This window comes from Mchenga conophoros, linkage group LG17 (assembly GCF_057382185.1).
Source record: "Mchenga conophoros isolate Kocher_MC1m ecotype Shallow Benthic linkage group LG17, M_conophoros_male_GT1.1, whole genome shotgun sequence".
Classification (NCBI taxonomy): domain Eukaryota; kingdom Metazoa; phylum Chordata; class Actinopteri; order Cichliformes; family Cichlidae; genus Mchenga; species Mchenga conophoros.
Genome location: NC_140542.1, coordinates 31296773 through 31315756, shown reverse-complemented (window position 1 = coordinate 31315756; position 18984 = coordinate 31296773). Strand labels below are relative to the sequence as shown.

At 40.8% G+C, this 18984-nt stretch overlaps 1 protein-coding gene across 7 annotated transcripts in view; it reads left to right on the top strand.

Moving 5' to 3' along the window:
- The window catches only part of LOC146555723 (tyrosine-protein phosphatase non-receptor type 12-like), a 54403-nt gene that overhangs the window by 31026 nt on the left and 4393 nt on the right, over window positions 1-18984 (top strand). For 2 of the 7 annotated variants that reach the window (XR_014889185.1, XR_014889184.1), the window contains exons 11-16: window positions 731-829; window positions 3482-3567; window positions 11185-11374; window positions 12494-13454; window positions 16781-16880; window positions 17804-17854. Coding sequence is in view for 5 of the 7 variants with exons in the window: in XM_085251946.1 (XP_085108072.1) it covers window positions 731-829; window positions 3482-3567; window positions 11185-11374; window positions 12494-13454; window positions 16781-16852; window positions 17804-17854 (1459 nt within the window). In the remaining 2 variants the exon portion in view is untranslated. The remainder of the gene's footprint in view (window positions 1-730; window positions 830-3481; window positions 3568-11184; window positions 11375-12493; window positions 13455-16780; window positions 16881-17803; window positions 17855-18984) is intronic. The other 5 variants (XM_085251946.1, XM_085251947.1, XM_085251949.1 and 2 more) reach the window with 3 other exon arrangements.

The following is an 18984-nucleotide window of genomic DNA, read 5'->3' as shown; positions in this document are numbered from 1 at the left end:
CTGCCAAGTAGATTTTCATTTCCTTCATTGTAATTAAAAAAAAAAAAAAGGCATGTTATCATATAACTGAAGTGTTAAACTGTATTTCTGCAAGATTTGGAAAAGAGATATTGTTAACCTTCTGTTCTTTTAAGGGTATAATGTTCGAATGCACAGCTGTAATAATAAGCTTATTTCCTGCTAAAGGTCGCCCCTTCATTCTCATCTCGTTTTGCTACATACCTGGTTGAAAAGGTTCTTTCATTGTCTCGCGTTCCCATCGCTGCGTGTAACTGGTTGAGGTTGTTTTGCCACAATTTTTAACATGGGTGTGTTTTCATGTTTACTTCCTGTAGTTAATGTGTGATTTTCGCCAGGAGGCATTTTGCACTTTGACAAAGAGTCAAATTTGTACCTTTAGTCCGAGCTGTTTCTTTTTCTCTCCCAGGAGTGAAAATGAGCTCGGTTAATTGAATTACAGAATTGATTTGCCAAACGCTGACACAGGTTTGAGTTCAAAGTCTCAGACCGCCATCCTGTAGGAAGCTTGTAACTAATGAAATCTGTTTTGATAGAGTGGAAAGTATATTTGATTTGATATTGATTTGCTGAAACTTGTTTTTTCCCCCTCCTCTACTTCTCTCTTTCCTCTCACATCTTGTGCATTTAACCCTTATCTCTTTCTTCATGCACCAGTTTTTTTTTCTCTCCCTCCTGCCTCATCATGTGTCTGTTTTCTTTCTATCTATAGGAGCAGTATGAGCTGGTTCATAGAGCCATCGCTCAACTGTTTGAGAAACAGCTACAGCAGCTGGAGAGTCCCACCAGCACACAGATCCATGATGGCATGGTATGACACACACACACACACACACACACTATGCATGCTCTGTAGTGTTAAAGCAAGACAGGATGTCGCTGAGTAACTTACTGGGAGTGGAGGGGAAAAAAATACAGATAATTAGTCACAGGGGAGAAGATGGTGTGGAGAGGTCTAAAGAAAACTTTTGTTTACAGACAGAAAAAGAAGAGTCATTGTGATTGTGCTTAAAACGAGAGATATCTCTGTACAGAGTACTCTGAGGACTGCAGACAATTTCAGCTATTTAAAAACAACTGGAAGCGCTTTGCTCTGTCACTTACCACTGACCTCATTTTAAATTGCTTTACATTATCCTCTATTGCCCCCAAATACACAAGCGCTCTATACAAAGTGTCCTGAATTGTCTCTGGTCCTCCTCCCATGGCCAAAAAATTTTTTCTCATATGATCAAAGTTTGTTGCAAATGACACTGTACAACGTAGGTCTAATAAACTGAAACTAAAGCTTGATGTATGTAGACTGTATGAGAATTTCTTCTTCTGTGTTTCGTCCTCAAGTTTGAATAGGGCTGCTACAACTGGGAATGGATTTCTTTTTTCTTTTCTTTCGCTACTTGGCTCATAGATATGGACACTTTGATATGAACCGATGCCATGTTTTTTCACAATGACCTTTCATTTAGGACAGTGCACAGCATATACCCAGCCTAAAGAACAAAACAACACAAAAAAAGAGGGACAAATATTATTTCCCAAACTTGAAAGACACCAAAACTTTGTGTTTTTAAATATTCACGCTCTAATCTCGTTTTGGAACACAAATTATCATTTAACTATAGATTCTTCCTGTCATCCCATCAAGCAGCCTTAAAGAGACTACAAGCTGCTCTATATTTAGAGAGCTAGACCATAGAAGGACTGCACAAGCTTCACTGTAAGAGGCTGAAATCAGTAGAGCACATTAAGTGATATAAACAGAAACTGCTGTTACTGTAAGTGAAGAATAATTGCAAGTAATAATAAATGTATTGTGAGCAGATAAAATACCAGACCATAAATCTGCTGCCTCTTTCTGAGGCATGTTTGCTTCAGTTGCTTTTTAAGAGAAACAAGCTCACAAATGCAAGTTTAAGTGCAGCATATGCAACATGCTATACAAATACCCATCAGCATTTTACACCAGTGGCCTCTGAAGTAATGCAACCAGTTTCTGTGTCAAACGTTTCTGCCTGAAGAAGATGGGAAGCTTTAGGTGCTAGCTGTGTTGAGGTGGTGCCATTTCACAGCCTTTTAATCCTAAAGAGAAATTAAAATGATGCAAAGCAGCATCAGGTGAGGTAACATCAAGAAATGAGTGCTCCACCTGACCTGTGAAAACATAGACATGGTGGAAATGGGAATCAATGAGAGAGCTTTTAAGACTGGCAAATCTTAAGACTGTGGGAGGTGTGGGGGGAGGGGGGGATACAGAGCTGATGAGACAGTGTGCTGGCAGTAATCCAGAAGCTCACTTCCTGCTTAGGAAGCTTTGGTGACATCACTTCTCTCCCATAATGCACTCTGAGTCTGAGAATAGAAAAACACATCCGTTGGGAAAGGGCGACCCTCGCAAGACACGGTCACACAGACGGACACAACTGTTTTTGACATTAGAAAAGAATCTGCTGACATACTTTGTAAAGTGGAGCTCAATATATCTTTGAGCGGCTCTAAAATGTGGACAAACTGTATCACTACTTCCCTTGTTTTAAAATTTATGCTATTAATCATTTAAGGATAAGGTGTGGTTTGCACCAAGCGTGACATAAACTGCAGCACAAGTCTGTAGCTGCTGATCGTGACCCTGTTGTTATCTCACTTAGTTGCAAGTCCAAGAAGAACGCTGCACGCACAAACAGCACATCAGTATTGCTGTGCTGTACTGACTCAGTCCATACATGCATTGACTCATGTCCAGTCAGCCATTGTTGGTGACTAAAACACCCACATAGGTGATCTCTGTGGCATTGGGAACAATAAGCCTCCACATACACGCATCCCACATGTTTCTCCGCACGCTCACGCCCGCCTTTGTTCACAGGAAACCGTCCCACTAGATCGGTTCTCACAACATACGTGGACATACGGAGCTAAAGAAGCTGTGTTCCTGCCCTCTTTTCTTAGATCAGAATTTAGTTCCTCGGCAGACTAGAGCGTTCAAATGGCCCGGTTTGCCCCTATGTCATGAGTTTGACAACTGAAGTTGGCCTGTCATCTTCTCATTATCAGAGTGGGGAGGGAGTCAAACTAATGAGTCACAGGGGAGAAGAGGAAAGATGAGAGCTGAGAGGAAGAGAGAGAAAAATTGTTGTTTGGGGGAGGGCTTCTTTCAGAATAAGTCTTTCATCGTTTGGTGAAGCAACTTTGTAGCAACTTGTTACCTCTGCTTCAGGAACATTTAGGTGAGAAGAAAGAGGGTTAGTCCAGAGGCCTTGATGAAAAATAAGCTTCATCTTTCATGTAAATATGCAAACAGGTATACAAAAAATTAAATATATTGATTAACTAAAAGTAGGGATGATTGTAGTTGCTTTCCAGCATCTAAATATGACAGGAAGGAAAAATAAGAGGGTTTCCCATATTTTCCACTTTTCACAAATGTCGTGTCCAACTATTTTGTTACTCTTGTGTGTGTGTCCAGGATGAAAGCAGTCCTGACAAAGCAAGCAACCAATTATCGGATGATACATGGGACACTCCACCTCCAAAACCTCCCCGCATTCGCAGGTAGGACATTTGTCTGACATTTATTTATTTATTTTTCAGTTTATCTCCTTATATCGTTAAATCGTTCCGGCCTGTTTTTCATTAAGGATGTTTGCAACTGGTCGACTCTGCGTTTTAGTTTTCACCTGCTTTACCTCGTCCTCAACACAGATTAGTTAACAAGCCCACACAGGCGTTCACGCCAGGCGAGAGGTGGCTTGTTGGAGAACACTGTGAACACACAAAACACACAGAAAACATATTTTAAAAAAAAGAAAAGAAAAAAAAGAAATAATATCCCAGTATTTTGTTACAGTGTAGCTCCCCATCAGCCCAAAGTTACAAACAGCCTCCACTTTACCAAAGTTAACTTCTGTTTGGCTGCTACTCCTACTGGAGGAGGAGCTGTATTTATAGATCATTTTGCAACACTTTGCAATGCTCTGCAACACGACATGGCATTGAACACACCACAACCCAAGGCTAGTTAAAGTAGAACTGTTACATTTTTCATCTCCTTCTCTTTGAGAACAAACAGTCCTTTATGCAAATGCAGGGAATTTATTTCAAACACATACACACACTTTATCTGCCGCATTCATAAATACAGATTTATGAAAGTGTACCTACCCATAGGCTAATGATATCAACAATTTATCAGGCATTTTATTACACTGAGGAACTGGTTGAGCTATCTTTTTCAAAACACAAATATTTTGCTAAAGATGATAAAAATCAAACCTCAAAGGGTTGTCTTTGTGAACACATAATTTGCATAAAGCTGAAGTGGGTTCTCAAATCATGCATCAGTTAGTAGGTACGTAAGCCTTAATGCATGTGAAGATGATTTAGTGCTCTCTCTCTTTCTAAAGAAATGACATGCTAGGATAATTCTCCTGTCACAGTGTCCTTGATTGAAGCGCACTGGCTTACAGCTGGAATTAATCCCTGGGCACCACACAGTGGCTACCCATGTCTCCTTAGAATGGGTAGGGTTGGAGAGAAGGAATTTCCCTTCTCCAGTAATCAGTAGGGATATGTTAAAGTCCCCCAGCATAAATGAACTGGTCTCCATCTGTGTTACCATGTCATTAAATAGGCGTATTCAAGCCTGATGCATAGTGGAGATATCATCAAAGTGAATCTTGATGATGTTTATGGACATCTGCTCTCTCACTGATAGTGACATAATTTCCCAAGTTAAGTTTTCTTTAGGGGTGATGGAGCAGAACTATGACTGTAAGTAAACATTAAAGCAGATCTACTACAGGATGATTTTAGATAAAGAAAATATGCCATTTGAAGGGCACAGAACAAGCCCAAAGAAGAGCTGCTATGCCTGCAGAGTATCCTCTAGACAGCCTAACAAAATACCTGAGCTAAAGCACATGAAAAAGGATCCACCAAAGCCCCTCTAGACATTATGCAGATTGAGCTGCACCTCGAGGAAAGTACTCATTTGGGGTTATTACATTTTTTTAAGAGCCAATGTATCCTTTTTACTGCACTAAATTTCTCATTTTCTTTAATTCGTCTCCTGCACAAGGCAGTTTTATGAGAGAGCAGACATTTTTAGCTCATTCTAATCTTAGTGTGTACCTACAAGTTATCTGTTTACTGGACGGTTTCTTTCCTGTTCTTAGTAAAACATACAAATGGGAACTTGCAGAAGCTGCCAAAGTAGAAACACTTCCTTGAAGCAGGACACCCTGTGAGGAGTGTATGCTGTCTCCCTCTCTTTTTCTTATCAGTATGTTCCTTTCTTTCTCTGCATCATCCCTGTGTTTATAAAGAAATGATGTCAAGGCCTAGTTTAAGCCTGAGTGTTCTATTGATGGCGAGAGCTATTTTTACAGACATAAACCACACTCTGCCGGCCACACTCCCAGTGGGTCCTGCAGTGGTGTAAATGTGTAGAAGAATCTTTGGTTGTGAGAGAGGGAGAGAGAGAAGGGTGGAGGGGAGATGCTGCAGGAACTCGAGGGAGTCATGGCTTTTACTCATGCTCTGCCATTAGGGATGGGTTTAAAACCTCAATACTTCTGGGCTTCTGGCTAAAATGTGTCAGTAGCATCTTGGTGATGTAACCTATGACGTAACAAAACTGACATCTGTGTTTTTGAGGTAGTAAAATGTGAGCAATAGTATGATACTCAAGTGTTAAACATTATATCATACACATTTTTAGTTGTCCCAGTGGAACAAAAGATGGGTGATGCTGTATAGTGACTCCTCTAATTGCTTTTAATTTTACAAAGCATCCTCTACCTTCTATTTTCTGCTGAGGAAGGTGAGGCAGGCACAGAGCTCTGGCTGTGACCACCAAAGCCGCAACCACCTGCTGCTCCAAACTTGTTTTTGCGTGTCTGTGGATTGATTTATGAGTGAAAATGAAGGATTTTAAGGTTTACAGGAGAAATGTATGCATTAGCGAATAATCTTGTGTGTGCACCTATGAGCCACGATCAGTGTTGGGGAGTAACGGAATACATGTACCGCAGATGTTCTAAAGAATGCTCTAAAGAATGTAGCATCATAGGCAGTGTAGTCCGTGCTGCAGGGAGAATGGACTGTCATACCCGTTATGTGTCTGTGAGCGAGGGAGGGAGAAAAAGGAAAAGTACGAGTTGTCATCGAGCAAAAACAGGAGCTGGAAGCATGTAAATATAATAATAACCACTGCAGCCAAGAAGAGTGCCTGACGAGCCCAGGTGTAAGTAAGCTATTAAGACTGTACGCTGTGTTTGTGTTTTCCTCCGAAACAATAAGTTCCGTTGGAGCAGCCTTTCAACGCCTCTCTCTGTCTCTTGCAAGAAAAGTTGACCCAGACAACAAAGTAAAGCTTTTTTTCGGCTACGAGCCCGACACGAACCCCACGTATTAGCCAGAGGTCCCTTTACTATGGTTCGGTAACGGTAATAAATCACAGCAATAGTACATTCACGTAGTTGTAAACAGCATGATAATATATTAAGTAATCCAAAGTATTCAGAATACGTTACTCTCATCGAGTAAGAAGCTGCCAAAGTAGAAACGGAATACGTTACAGAATACATTTTGGGGCATGTAATCTGTAATGGAATACATTTTAAAAGTAACCTTCCCAACACTGGCCACGATAATCACTATTAACCAACAAGTGAAGAGTTCTTGAAGTTGATGTGCTGAACTTGGAAACTAAAGTGAGTGACTTTGTCAAGGTAGTGACAAGACAACTAGATTAGAGCATCTCCAACACATTATGTCATGTGTTCCCAGTAAGCAATGATTAGTACTTACCAAAACAGGAGAACTGAGCATGACTCAATGATGCCACAAGACCTGAAGGGAGTCTAAACCAAAGTTCTGAAAACTCTACTGCTGGTTGCTAAAACACATCAGACTTCCGCTTTTACCTTGTCTCTGTGGCTAGGTGCATGTTGGGGGAAAGATGGCAAAAGATAATAGAAAGAACACAAGCCAGTGGAAGCAGCTGTGGCACTGATGTGACTGTTACACCTACCTAAACTTGCAAACATGCTACATACAATCCTTAGTCTTCAGCAGGAATGTTTGAGATCCATGACAAAGAGTTCAGGGTGTTGAAATGGCCTTCAAATCCCCCAGATCTCATTCTGATCAAGCATCCCTGGGATGTGCTGGAAAAACAAGTCTGATCCATTGACCCTCCCACTTTACACCCTGCACGACTGGATCTGCTGCTCATGTGTCGGTGCCAGTCACTATAGGACATCTTTAAAGGACACAATGGGGAAGCGGTTGTTTAGCAGGCGAAAAGGGAGCTACCTACTAGAGGTGGGAATCACCATACATCCCACGATACGATATTATCACAATACTTAACGCACGATACGATATTATTGCAATTTTTTTAAAATATTTTGCGATCTTCAGATTCTGTCCATAAAGGTAAACTTTATCAATATTCATTTTATCTAATATCAAAGTCTCACACTCAGTCTCTCATTTCAGTCAGTTTTATTGTTGACAAACTGAACGGTTTGTATTACAGTCTAGTCCAACTTAACTGAATGCAACCATCTGGTACAATTATAGCTATTCTGAACTTTGAAATTTATGAAAACTATGCAGCCCCTTCAGCAACTGAAGAATTTGAAAGTAAATTAAAACAAAATATAATTTTACATTAAATAAAAAAGTTTTAAACTTAATTAAAATAAAACATGTCTTAAATTAAAATAAGTAAACTGTCATGTTTATTGCTGCCAAAAAAAAAAGTTAAACACATTTGGACAGTGAAGGAATGTCAGGGTTCTTGCTCAGAAAAAGGATCAAAATGCTCTGAAGTCAGAGCATGTTCCATTCCACAAACTTTTTTTTGTAACAAAATATCGATTTCTGCTGTCCCTGTATCGATACATTATTAGCAAACAAAATATCACGATACTACACAGTATCGATTTTCCCCCCCACCCCTACTACCTACACAATATGAAGAACACTGTGGGCAGATCCTGGTATAGTCACAATGAACTCTTCTGGATTGTGTCACCAGTGTCCTAACATGATAGGACTGATTTTTGACATTGTGCTGGTTGACAACATGACACTAATACATTTTTTGTATACTGACATTGTTGCAGGATAGTTTTAGCAGTTTTTAGCAAAAGTTAGAGTGAGCTGAATTGAAGTGTTGTTGCTTCTGTTGAACAAAACGAGAGAAATCTTGGATCTTTTTCATCTTTTATCATTAAACAGAATAATTTGGGCTTTTTTATTTAATCATTAGATCCCTCAGGAAAGCAGCAGTACTAGTACTTTCTGCATTTGATTTAAACTCTTATATTTTTGTAATACATGTTTACATTTCGTCACACATGCTGCAGTTGTCACTGAGTTGCCTGCAGCTTCATTTTTTCTTTATTCTCCTCTCTTTACGCCTTGTTTGTTTTTCAGTGACTTATTAGTGTTTGCTCCTGTAACAGCTCAACCTCCCCTTAGGAATCATTAAAATTTCATCTCATCTCATCTTATAGGGCCCAAAAAAAAAATCTTTGTGGCATCCGAATGTCTATAATCCCCCGTGGAAATAACCGGATCCAGTTGGGAATCTGTGTTGTTAAATATCTCATGCTTGCTCAGGCAACAAAGATGACATAGAAGAAGAAATTCTCATGGGTAATTAAAGTTTTCATTAAAGAAAACAAAGAGATAGTGGTGTCTAGTTTAAGTTATGTTGAGCCTGAAAGCTAAATATGCTGTTGTTCTGGAACAGCCCACCCTTCCAAGAATTGGAGGAAAAGTTATGCACACGAGTTCTAGTTTTACAATACAATCAACTTAGTTTGGCTTTATTCAGTGGCCTATATTATTAGCTGATATTAGCCCGTCATATTGGGATACTGGAGGTTTGTATGTCCATAGCCTTCTTGTTAGGAAATGTCAAGTAGTCATATTTTTGTGGATGTGGTCATTTTGACACGAGCCCAAGTTTCTAACTAGTTTGTGAAATACACAATTTAGCCAAAAAGGCTACTTAATTTAAGGAAGCAAATGCAAACAGTCTTCCAATGGATAATTGCTTAAAACATGTCAGAAGACATGTCCCGGGATCGTGGAAAAGATGTTTCAGAAAGGTTACATTATTTTGCATCAAGCAAAAGAAGCAGAAACTACTGATGCTACGTTATGAAGTGTTCAATTAAAGTGTCAGGTGTGGTCAGGAATAAATCTATAAGGAAAGTGGTTTGAGATTACTGTGTTTAGTATTACTATGTTTATTAGTGAAAATAAGATCATTTCTAAATGCAAAATATGAAGAGAACCCAAGAGATTGGGACTAAACAGCTGTGTAGCTGTCAGTTTGCTTGGCAATGTAAAGCATGGATTCTAGACGCACATCACGGGCGTGCCTAGTGCCTACTGAGGTTGTGAGGTCAGTTTTATGATTCTTGGGTTGCTTCTATTGGTCAGCTGATTATTTGAATACACTGCTTACATTTTGCATCAGTGTTTTTTTTTGTTTGTTTGTTTTCTTGTCTTGTTTTGGTAGTACGGGCATAGGCCAAGATGACAATGCCAGGATTCATTGGGTTCACATGGGAGCATGAGACATAATTTTTGCACATGAATCGATCATCAGAGTTCAGAACTGAACCCGTCTGAGAATCCTTTGGGATGTGCTGCAAAAGACTTTACACAGTGGTCCAAATCCTCTAACACTCCCTAAGTTTGTTGAAACAATGCCACATCACAGCTAAAGGCAGTCCACTAAAATACTAGTGTGTGAGACTCTTTGGGTTGGGAAGTGTACATTTCTGGAGAACATCAAAACTGCACCGGCCTTAAGAATCCATTATCAGCTGGGCTCTTTAATCTAGTGTGCATCCTAGCCTGTTGTTATTAAAAAATGTGAACAAATGTTTGTCTGGAAGAGCAAGTAAACAAGAATACACACGGCAGATCTAAGCCTCTGTGAAAGAAGAACGTCTTCTGTGCTGCAATTCTGAGGCTTAATGAGGAAGGCTTTTATGGTTTGACTGCAACTCCAAAGTTGCTCAATGAAAGGAAATCCCCCGAGCTTCTAGCTTGCGACTTCAGTGTCTGACTTTGTGTCTGCCTGCCTCTGATCCACACACAGCATCATGTGCTGTCAGCCTGTATGCTGGCTCTTGTCTTGGTCATGTGCTCCTAAATTGGTACACCACCACTTCCTTTGACTGCTTTTCTGTATCTATATTTTTGCATGCGTACAGCATATAAATGTATTGAACAATATTTGCTTGTGTCACTTTCCATCTCTCTGTGGCTAGCTTTGTCATAACCACTGTATCCTGTATGCAACTCACACACCTACACTGCGAGCTTTACAGAACTATTTATTAGTAGGCTACATTACTAAAATACTGTACATGTGGTAAAGTTATGTGGGCCGGTGAAGTAATCATTCACAACTTATCTTGAATAGCCATAGATGCTGTCATGTTACTGACACTTGTCTTTTTCTGCTTCTGTGCTCTGAGGAAGCTGCACGGAAGAGAATAAAATACTTTCGATACTTTAAGAAGAAAGCTGTCTTAGACTGTTGGTTACAGCACCATTTATATTTTGAGAAATGAAACTCTTTAGCACTGATCCGTTTTCACTTTGTCACATTGGCAGGTTATGTCACTGTTAAAGCCACATAATATGGGTGAGAGCAGAAGTCTTAAAATATCACATAAGAAATGGAATTTGTCTCTACAGGGCTAAAAGTATAGACTGTTTTTTTCAAATTCTGCCATCTAGTGGTGAACAAAACATAGCACAGACCTACTTTTAGTTTTATACGTACATGAGATTAAAAGTTAATTTCGTCATATAAGCCTTGTAATTCGCCCTTCTTAGGATGTCAGAATTTCTGGGCGTTTCCTGATCAGCAGGATGAATTTCTTGCCATTGCATCATTTTGATTTTCTTACCCGCAGCACAAAACTTTAACTTTTTATCCAGGCTAGAAAATTCAGGGTTTAGTTTAACAGTAAAAAAATAATTTTTATGAATTTTGGCCTCTGTAGGAATGTCTCATTAAAGATCATCAAAAGCCTGTCACTCTCACTGTCAACTGTAATATTTATTCAGTAACAAACTCTTGTGGGCTTTTCTTTTTTTCCTCTCCCTCTCTTTCTCTCGGTCTAGTACGCAGGTAGAAGGCGACGTAAAGGAAGAGATCCTCCAACCCCCAGAGGCTCACCCCGTACCACCCATTCTGACCCCATCTCCTCCGTCAGCCTTCCCGACTGTCACGAACGTGCGACAGGACAATGACCGCTACCATCCCAAACCCGTCATCCATGTCCTCGCTACTGCGCAGCACAACGTGACAGAGGTGAGCTGGACATAAACTAAAAATTGGCAACTTATAGGATACTATTGTGTATAGAACTACATGGTATGTATCTAAAGGGTTTTTATTGTACATGGGAAGTTGCACGGATATAAGAATAGTAATTGGTCTGGTAAAACCTGTTATATATTAAGTCAGCTAATGGTTATGGAATTTCCTAGACTGAATGATGGGGAAGCTGTGATTTAGCAACGATAGTGCGTGGGCAGTCTGTTGGCAGCTATAGATGTCCATATACTTGCAGGGACGGCTGATAGAGGGGCAGTGTTAAAAATATGTGGTACATCCTGTCTGTGGGCTACTCGAGCTTTTTCTGTCGTTGATCCATCGCTTTTGTTTGCTTTGGGGTTTTTTGTGTGTGTGTGTTGTGCCACTCGTTCATGCTCACGGGGCATCAGTTACATAGTTGTGAAGATATCACAGATGGGGCAGGACGCAGCCAGTACGTAGACCATAAAGTAGGAGTTAGCCCTCTGACATGGGTACTCCCTGTTATTACAGTGGTCCTGGTTTAGGAGCATGTAATTACACATTTAAGTGGAAAATTAAGTTCATTACCAAGTTGAGTTGTTTAAGTTGTTTTTGTTCCAATGAAAAGTTCCCATCATGTAGGTATAGGTGTAACTTTACAGGAAGTATCAAAATGAGATGCTGTAAAAAGGAAATCTTTATCTTTTAGCAGTGGAAAAAGTTGCATTTTTGTCTTTTGACATTATTTATGTTCTAAACAAACCGTAACATCACTAAAGAACTGCAGCTGATTCCATGATCTATGTGTCTGTTATGATGATTTCTTTTGTTTTTGTGCAAGTAAAATGTAGTAAATTATTATTTCAGAAGAATTAAGTTTCAGTCTAGAAGGGAAAACAACCGGCTCACAGTCTATAATAACAGCAGAAGTATGAAAATGCATGAATATAAATAAGGTTGTTTTGTTCTCCTACAGCTCATGTTTGTTTTTTGTGTGTGGGGCCTGCTTAATCAGCTTTTTCTGAACTCTAACTTAAACATCAAAGATTTCTGGTGGCGTGTGAATGTTTTGCTTTTTGTGAAGGGGGGGAGATTACATGTCTCATTTGTTCTACTTTACGTTTATTTCAGGATAAGAACACAGACCAGCAGCAGAATCAGCTAGAGCCCAGTCCAAACAAACAGACCAGTCCCTCAGAGCAGAAAGATCAAGAGCAACTAAGCCGAAAACAGCAGAGTCAGGTCTCAAGTCTGGATCTCAATGACAACTACAACAACAAAATGTCTTCAAAGTCAGAATCAGGCCAAAGCCAGACTCAGACCCCATCCTCGCCCCTCTCCCCAGCTGTTGATTGTTCTGGTGCTCCTCGAATCGAGAGGAAGCTCAGCATTGAGATTAAAAAGGTGCCACTGCAAGAAGGACCTCGCAGCTTTGACACCTCCTCGTCGATGGGAGTAGCCGGCGGACAAGGCTCCAGTTCTAGTAACAACAGCTGCGCACTGCAAAGAAGTCACGCATTTAAAGCTCGCACTGGTCAGTCCCTTCTGACATCCAGCTCCTCTCTGTCAGAGGACTCTGGCACAGAGGGAGGAGCTTGTGGATGTGGAGAGAGTCAAGCAGATGGAGGCAGCCTCGCCAGGCCGAACCACCTTCCTGTGAAGAGTGGAGAGAAGGTGGAGAAGCAGGGAGGGGATTTGAAAGCCGGCCATGCAGCGTGGACTCAACACAGCAACAGCCCGGACAAACAGTACCCCAAGACCACCTCCTCTTCTTCCTCCTCAGACCGTGTGGCTCCATCCTCATCCTCCTCCTCCCACCTCTCCTCTTCCTCCTCCTCCTCCTCCTCCTCCACACCTGTTAGGACTGCCCTGAGTTTCACCAACCCCCTGCACTCTGACAACTCGGACGAGGAGGGGAAGGTGTCCGAGGAGATGTCCGGAGGAGGAAAGGAAGCTTTTCGTACAAGCGTATCCACAGCGACTGCCACCGTAACGGCATCCTCTCAACATGGAGACCAGCAGCCGGTCAGAAAGGTGTCGCCGATGTCAATTGCAGGGCAGATCACACCAACGGTCTCTCCATCCTTAGCAAGTAGGTCGATCAGTTGCTTGAACTGCTTTCCTTCTCAATTCTTTAAAATATGTGAAATTAATTAAGAAATTATGAAAACGAAACACTAAACAATGAGGTTTAGCAGGCAAATAGTCAAGAACAATCTCCCTGAAATGCACATGAAGGCACCAAGTAAGCTTGCACTCAACTACTGTACACTCAGGAAATAAAAAAAATCACACTGTAGAGTAATTTTCTGGGTCGGTAAGGAGCCAGAGGTCTCAAACAACAATCTAATGACAAGCTATATCTGTCAACACACACACTGTGTTCTCACTGCTGAGGAGTTAGAGGCCAGGAGAGGGCAAAACAGGAGGAATGGAAGAAAGGAATAAGAGGAAATGACAAGAAAATCGGAGAGAGATAGTTTCCAGTGAGTCTCACACAAAGCATGACTGTTTGACTAATTGGTTGGTTTGGGAGGAATGCTGCAAATATGGACATGTGTGGAAACAACTCTTCCTCCTTCAGCTTGTTTATGTGTGTTTGTCTAAGTGAGGGAATTTGTGAATGGGAGAAAGGATGAATGAAATTGTTTTGTGTGTTTGCGAGCAGAAAACTGTGTGCATGTTGGATGGGGAAAGATCAACACTGCATGATACTGATGAATGCACTTACGCCACTTTGGTGCACGTTGGGTCAAACAGACAGTGTCACGCTGTTTGGGATTGATGTGATTGTGACAAGGAGAAGTGGGTTTTAATCTCCTGGTGGGGTGTGAGGACTGAGACTTCTGCTGCTCTTCTTTCTTTGATCTGAGCTCACGTGAAATTGAGTGGACTGGGCTTAAATCGTCTGTGCAGTTTAAATTCAAAATATACTGACATGCCATTGAATCTCTGGCATTATACCTGATGTCACGCTCTCCTCGAGTATTTCCAATATTTAAAATCGGATGTGAAAATGTGTCTGTTTTGACGTCGACTGTTTCAGTCTGCTTGGCTTTCTCTCACACTCTGTCTGGGCTGCAGCAGTGCTTCAGTTATGAAAAGCTAACAGCTGCTGTTTGATTGGTTGCAAGCATCTAATGGCTGCTTTGTTGAGGAGTTGCACTGAGCAAATTGCTGCTTTGTGGTTGGTCAATAGAAAGCTGGTGGCTGCCTGTTTTGCTGACTGCATTGCCAATGAATCACTCACACCTTTTGTAATTGCCCATTTTAGAGAGATTAGTGCAGCTCACAGTGCTTTACAAGCCTGTAACAAACAAAGAAGAATTAAGCAAAATGAGCAGGAAATTATGGAGGGATCAAATATATACAGCTAATGTTTTAGTTTATAATTATAAAAATAATCAAAACAGTGTTTTTAATTCTGAAATATAATTATCACGTTATTAATGAGTTTTTATATGTACAGTTTACAGAAAAAATCAGTTTTTGATCCATTTCTAATACAAAATGTTTTTCTTGTTTTTAACACAGGTGGTCTAATACATTTCTTAAGCTTTTGCGTTTTTGATTGTGATTGGACTGTCTGCAAACAAGATGACATTTACCAGAGCATACAGTTTATGCTGAGGTGGTGTTGTGTCCCATCTACACCTAAAAACTTTCAGACAACATTTGGGATTTTTTTTAAAATTTAGACAGGTCACCTGCAGGAATGCAGGGTTAACACAGAGAGACAAACCATTTGCACTCACATTCACACCTATAGGTAGGGCTGTGCGATATGACCAAAATCTCATATCCCGATATAATACATCTATCATCTGATAACATATAAATCACAAAATTGTAACATTTTATGTAAATTCTGTGAATCTCGGGCAGCTCGACTTGCGTGAAGTGTTTACAGCTGCGCATCGTGTACCTGGAGTCGAGTATTTTAACCGATGCATGAAACGATACATTTTTAGACATAAGTTGTAACGGCCGCCGTTTTCTTTGTGAGTATTTATTACACGGCGTGCTGCGGGGAAAAGCCTGCTCTAACGTTTGAGTCTAAGGTTTATTTTTTAGCACCTGGCGGCTCTTTTTTACTTCTCATCCGTAAATAATCTGCTCTTTCACGTGATTCAGTTTATTTTGAAAAGTCTCAACAGGATCTTGAGCTTTATTGTGAAAGGTTTGTGTGGAAAATAAACAAGCGGACACGCGATGGTTTTACCGTTGTTGTTGTTGTTGTTGCTAACGACAACGCATAAAAACAGCTGCTTGTCCGTCAGTAGTGTGGTTATATTAAATATAAGAGAAAGAGAGAACTTTAGTGGCTATATTCATTTCTTACAGTGACCATCAAAATGATGAAAAAATATTGCTGTAAACGGTTTATTTTACGACACCACGAAACAAATGATAGCGTAAAATGAAACGATAGACGTTTTTATATCGTCATCCGATATATATCGTTATATCGAACAGCCCTACCTATAGGCAATTTAGAATCACCAGTTAACCTAATCACACTAATTGCATGTCTTTGGACTCTGGGAGGAAGCTCGAGCATCTGGAGTATCCACAGAAAGGCAGTGGGCCTTGGCCAGATGGTGGAATATTAGATGAAGGGGACATCACCTAATATTTAACTTAAGATTTTGACTTTGACTCTTTTTGCCAACCAAGAAAGTCAGCTGATTTCTTTTTTAACTTTCTTGGTTGGCATATGAGAAGGGTTTAATTTATAATTCATAGCAAGGATAACTGCTGGCTTTGTGTAAAGCAGAAGTATCTTAACCAGCCAAACTTTAAAGTGTCATATTTTCCCCTTCATATGTCACACTAACTTAACTATAACCGGGTAACGATGATGCTGAATTTTGAAGAAGAGATTTTTAAGAAACTGTAGCCATGACTTAAGTGTGGTGGTTCCACAAACTGAAAACATCGCTAAAAATAACAGATTGGCCATTGTGGATATTGTTTTTATTTTCATTTATTCATTGTTTCTTGCCAGACAGAGAAATTAACAGATTATTAATGGTTTTAAAATCTTTAAGCACAAATGGAACTTTGCTGAACAAAAACTGGATCCCAGATCTTTTAAGGACAAAATGAGCAGATCACTAAGCGACACTACTAAGGGTCAATGTCATCTTATCTGCCAGTAGTCCAGTGGCAGCCAGCATGGCAAACATGAGACTATACGGACATTTCTCTGATCCCTAAAATGAAGTAATGATAACACGATATACACCAAATAGAACCAGTGAATATCTGTATAAAAAAGTAACAATATGCAGACAAATTATATAACATTTAACATTCTTGCCTTTTTGTCTCCATATGACTGCCGATCTTTTTGCCCTTCTTCTCGGCCAGTAGTTAACCTTGCTTCTCATTTGACCTCTGACCTTTTTAACCCAGACTGCTGGGACAGCGACGACTCCCCTCCCCCTCTCCCCGAGCGAACCCCTGAGTCCTTCATACTGGCCACAGGTGCGTTTGCATTGGTCAAGTTCCACAGGTGTGTACCCAGTGGTGTGGATTGACTGGGCGGCCACGTTATTGTGTTGTCCTTCTTTTAACAAAAGGGGGGGAGGGAAAGAGGCAGTTGGATCAAAGATTCATGTGCTGCTGTGTGGTTTAGCCATATTTTCGCGAACTTGGTAGTGAGAGTAAAGCCAGGCAGCAGTGGTTGTTTGATGCAGTCGGCAGCCTCTGATGTGAGCTGAAACAGGAGGAAACTGGTTTTCTGTGTTCTGCTTCTCTTGCCTAGTACAGCGTATGAACAGGTAGGGGCCTCAGTCTCTGTCATCCTCACTTCAAACAACCAGATGGACTCGCATATTGCAGGTAGGAGGCCTCTCGTTCACAGGATTGACTCGCCATTAGCGCGACCATCCTGCTGCCTTCTGCTGTTCTTCTTCTTTTTTTCCTTCCTCCCTGCACAGCTCCTCTGATAGTGGAAGAAAACAGTATTAAAAATATTCCGCCACGAGGGAGCACATGAGATGAAAAGGAGGTGTTTGTGTTAAGAATTAAACCACTGCTGAGAGGTACTTTGGCAGTTTTGAAACACTAGAGGTCAGCATTGCTTATTTCAGCCATGCAGAGATGGAGACGGTCATAGTTACAGCTTTGGGAAGTGAGTTACAAATAGAAACATGGATACAAGAGGGCAGAAAGATGAGGTTAATTTAAAGAAAGCAGTTTAAGAGGCTGTCCGCTGTGTGCGCCCGGATCATTATGGTTCAATTAATTATTTCAAATGTTTTACATAAATGCAGGCACAACTTGGGAGCACCTTTTTGAGGATTGACTGTGATTTTTAAGCGTGTCTGAATGTGGGAATGTGTGTGCATTTGTGCTGTATTGTGTGTCTTTTGATCATTTGTCCTCAAACGCCCATCCTGTGTTAAATTCACCGATTGTCTTCCTCTCCGCCAGACCCTTTGGAAGCGAAAACATCAGCTTCAGCCGAGTGGAGTTCACATAAAGGTGCGAACGCACAAATCATTAGTCCACTAATTCTCTTCATCTCTCACCTCTGTTTGAACTCTCCGTCCCTGCCTCTCTGCATGTTCCCCGATATTTTTTTTTGTGCTCACAGTAGTTGGCCAGCAGAGCGGAGCAGGAAAGGGACCTTTGGTGATTTACAAATTAGCCTGCCGATGATAACACTGACAGCGTTGGTCAGAAAAACCGCTGCGAGGATGAGAGAGTAACAGAGATACAGGAGGAGGGGGAAAAGGGAGTGAAAAAGATAAAACATGTCTAGAGAGAGCTGCAATTATAATGAGTGCATATGCTTATCTGTGCTATGAGGATTGTGTGATGATGGTTAATGCCAATTTATTGCTTCAGTAGTTTTACTGTGGCTATGACAGCTTATTTGACTTTAATTCAGTGGGGATATTTTTTTTTACCTTTTTATGAGTATAACTCACTAGGAGCATTTCTTAAGTATAAAAAGGCTGCTTTGCAAGCCGGGCTTTTAGCATCAAACTTTCATGGGAGAGAAATGTTTGAATTTTTGCACAGTAACACTACCTATTGAACCAGATGTTGTCTCATGGGACGTGTTGATACATAAACATTTAAAGCCCTCGTCAAAAAAACCCAAAAAACACACATTTTGTGTGTTCGTCTTTGTCTTAAATCTATTTCTCTCTACAACATTTTAACCTGGTAGGCTGTTTTTTGCACCTGTGGTATTTGGTGTGTTTAAATTATTCTCTGGTTCGGTCCCTCCCCCTCTTGGTGTGCAGGTGTGAACGCAGTATTCAGACTCGGGTGCATACCAAAGCAACCCCACCGAGACCCTGAGGTGGTCTCAGAACGCCAGAGCACTTTGTTTGTGGTGTGAACGCAATCCGAGCAAACTGCATCTACGTGTATGCTGCAGGTTTGAGCTAAGTCCTTCATGTGGTCAGGTGTGCTTTGCATTCTGGGATACAGCTGGGTACCACAGATGTGCAAAGTGCACAAACGGTTATAATGGGCTAGCAGCTAGCTGTAACAATAATGTAGATTCTCCACTAGACCAGAACACAACATCTTCTTACTGCATTTACTTTTGTTGGTCATGATCGTTTACCAGATACAAATAACCTCTCTTGTAGTGTTTG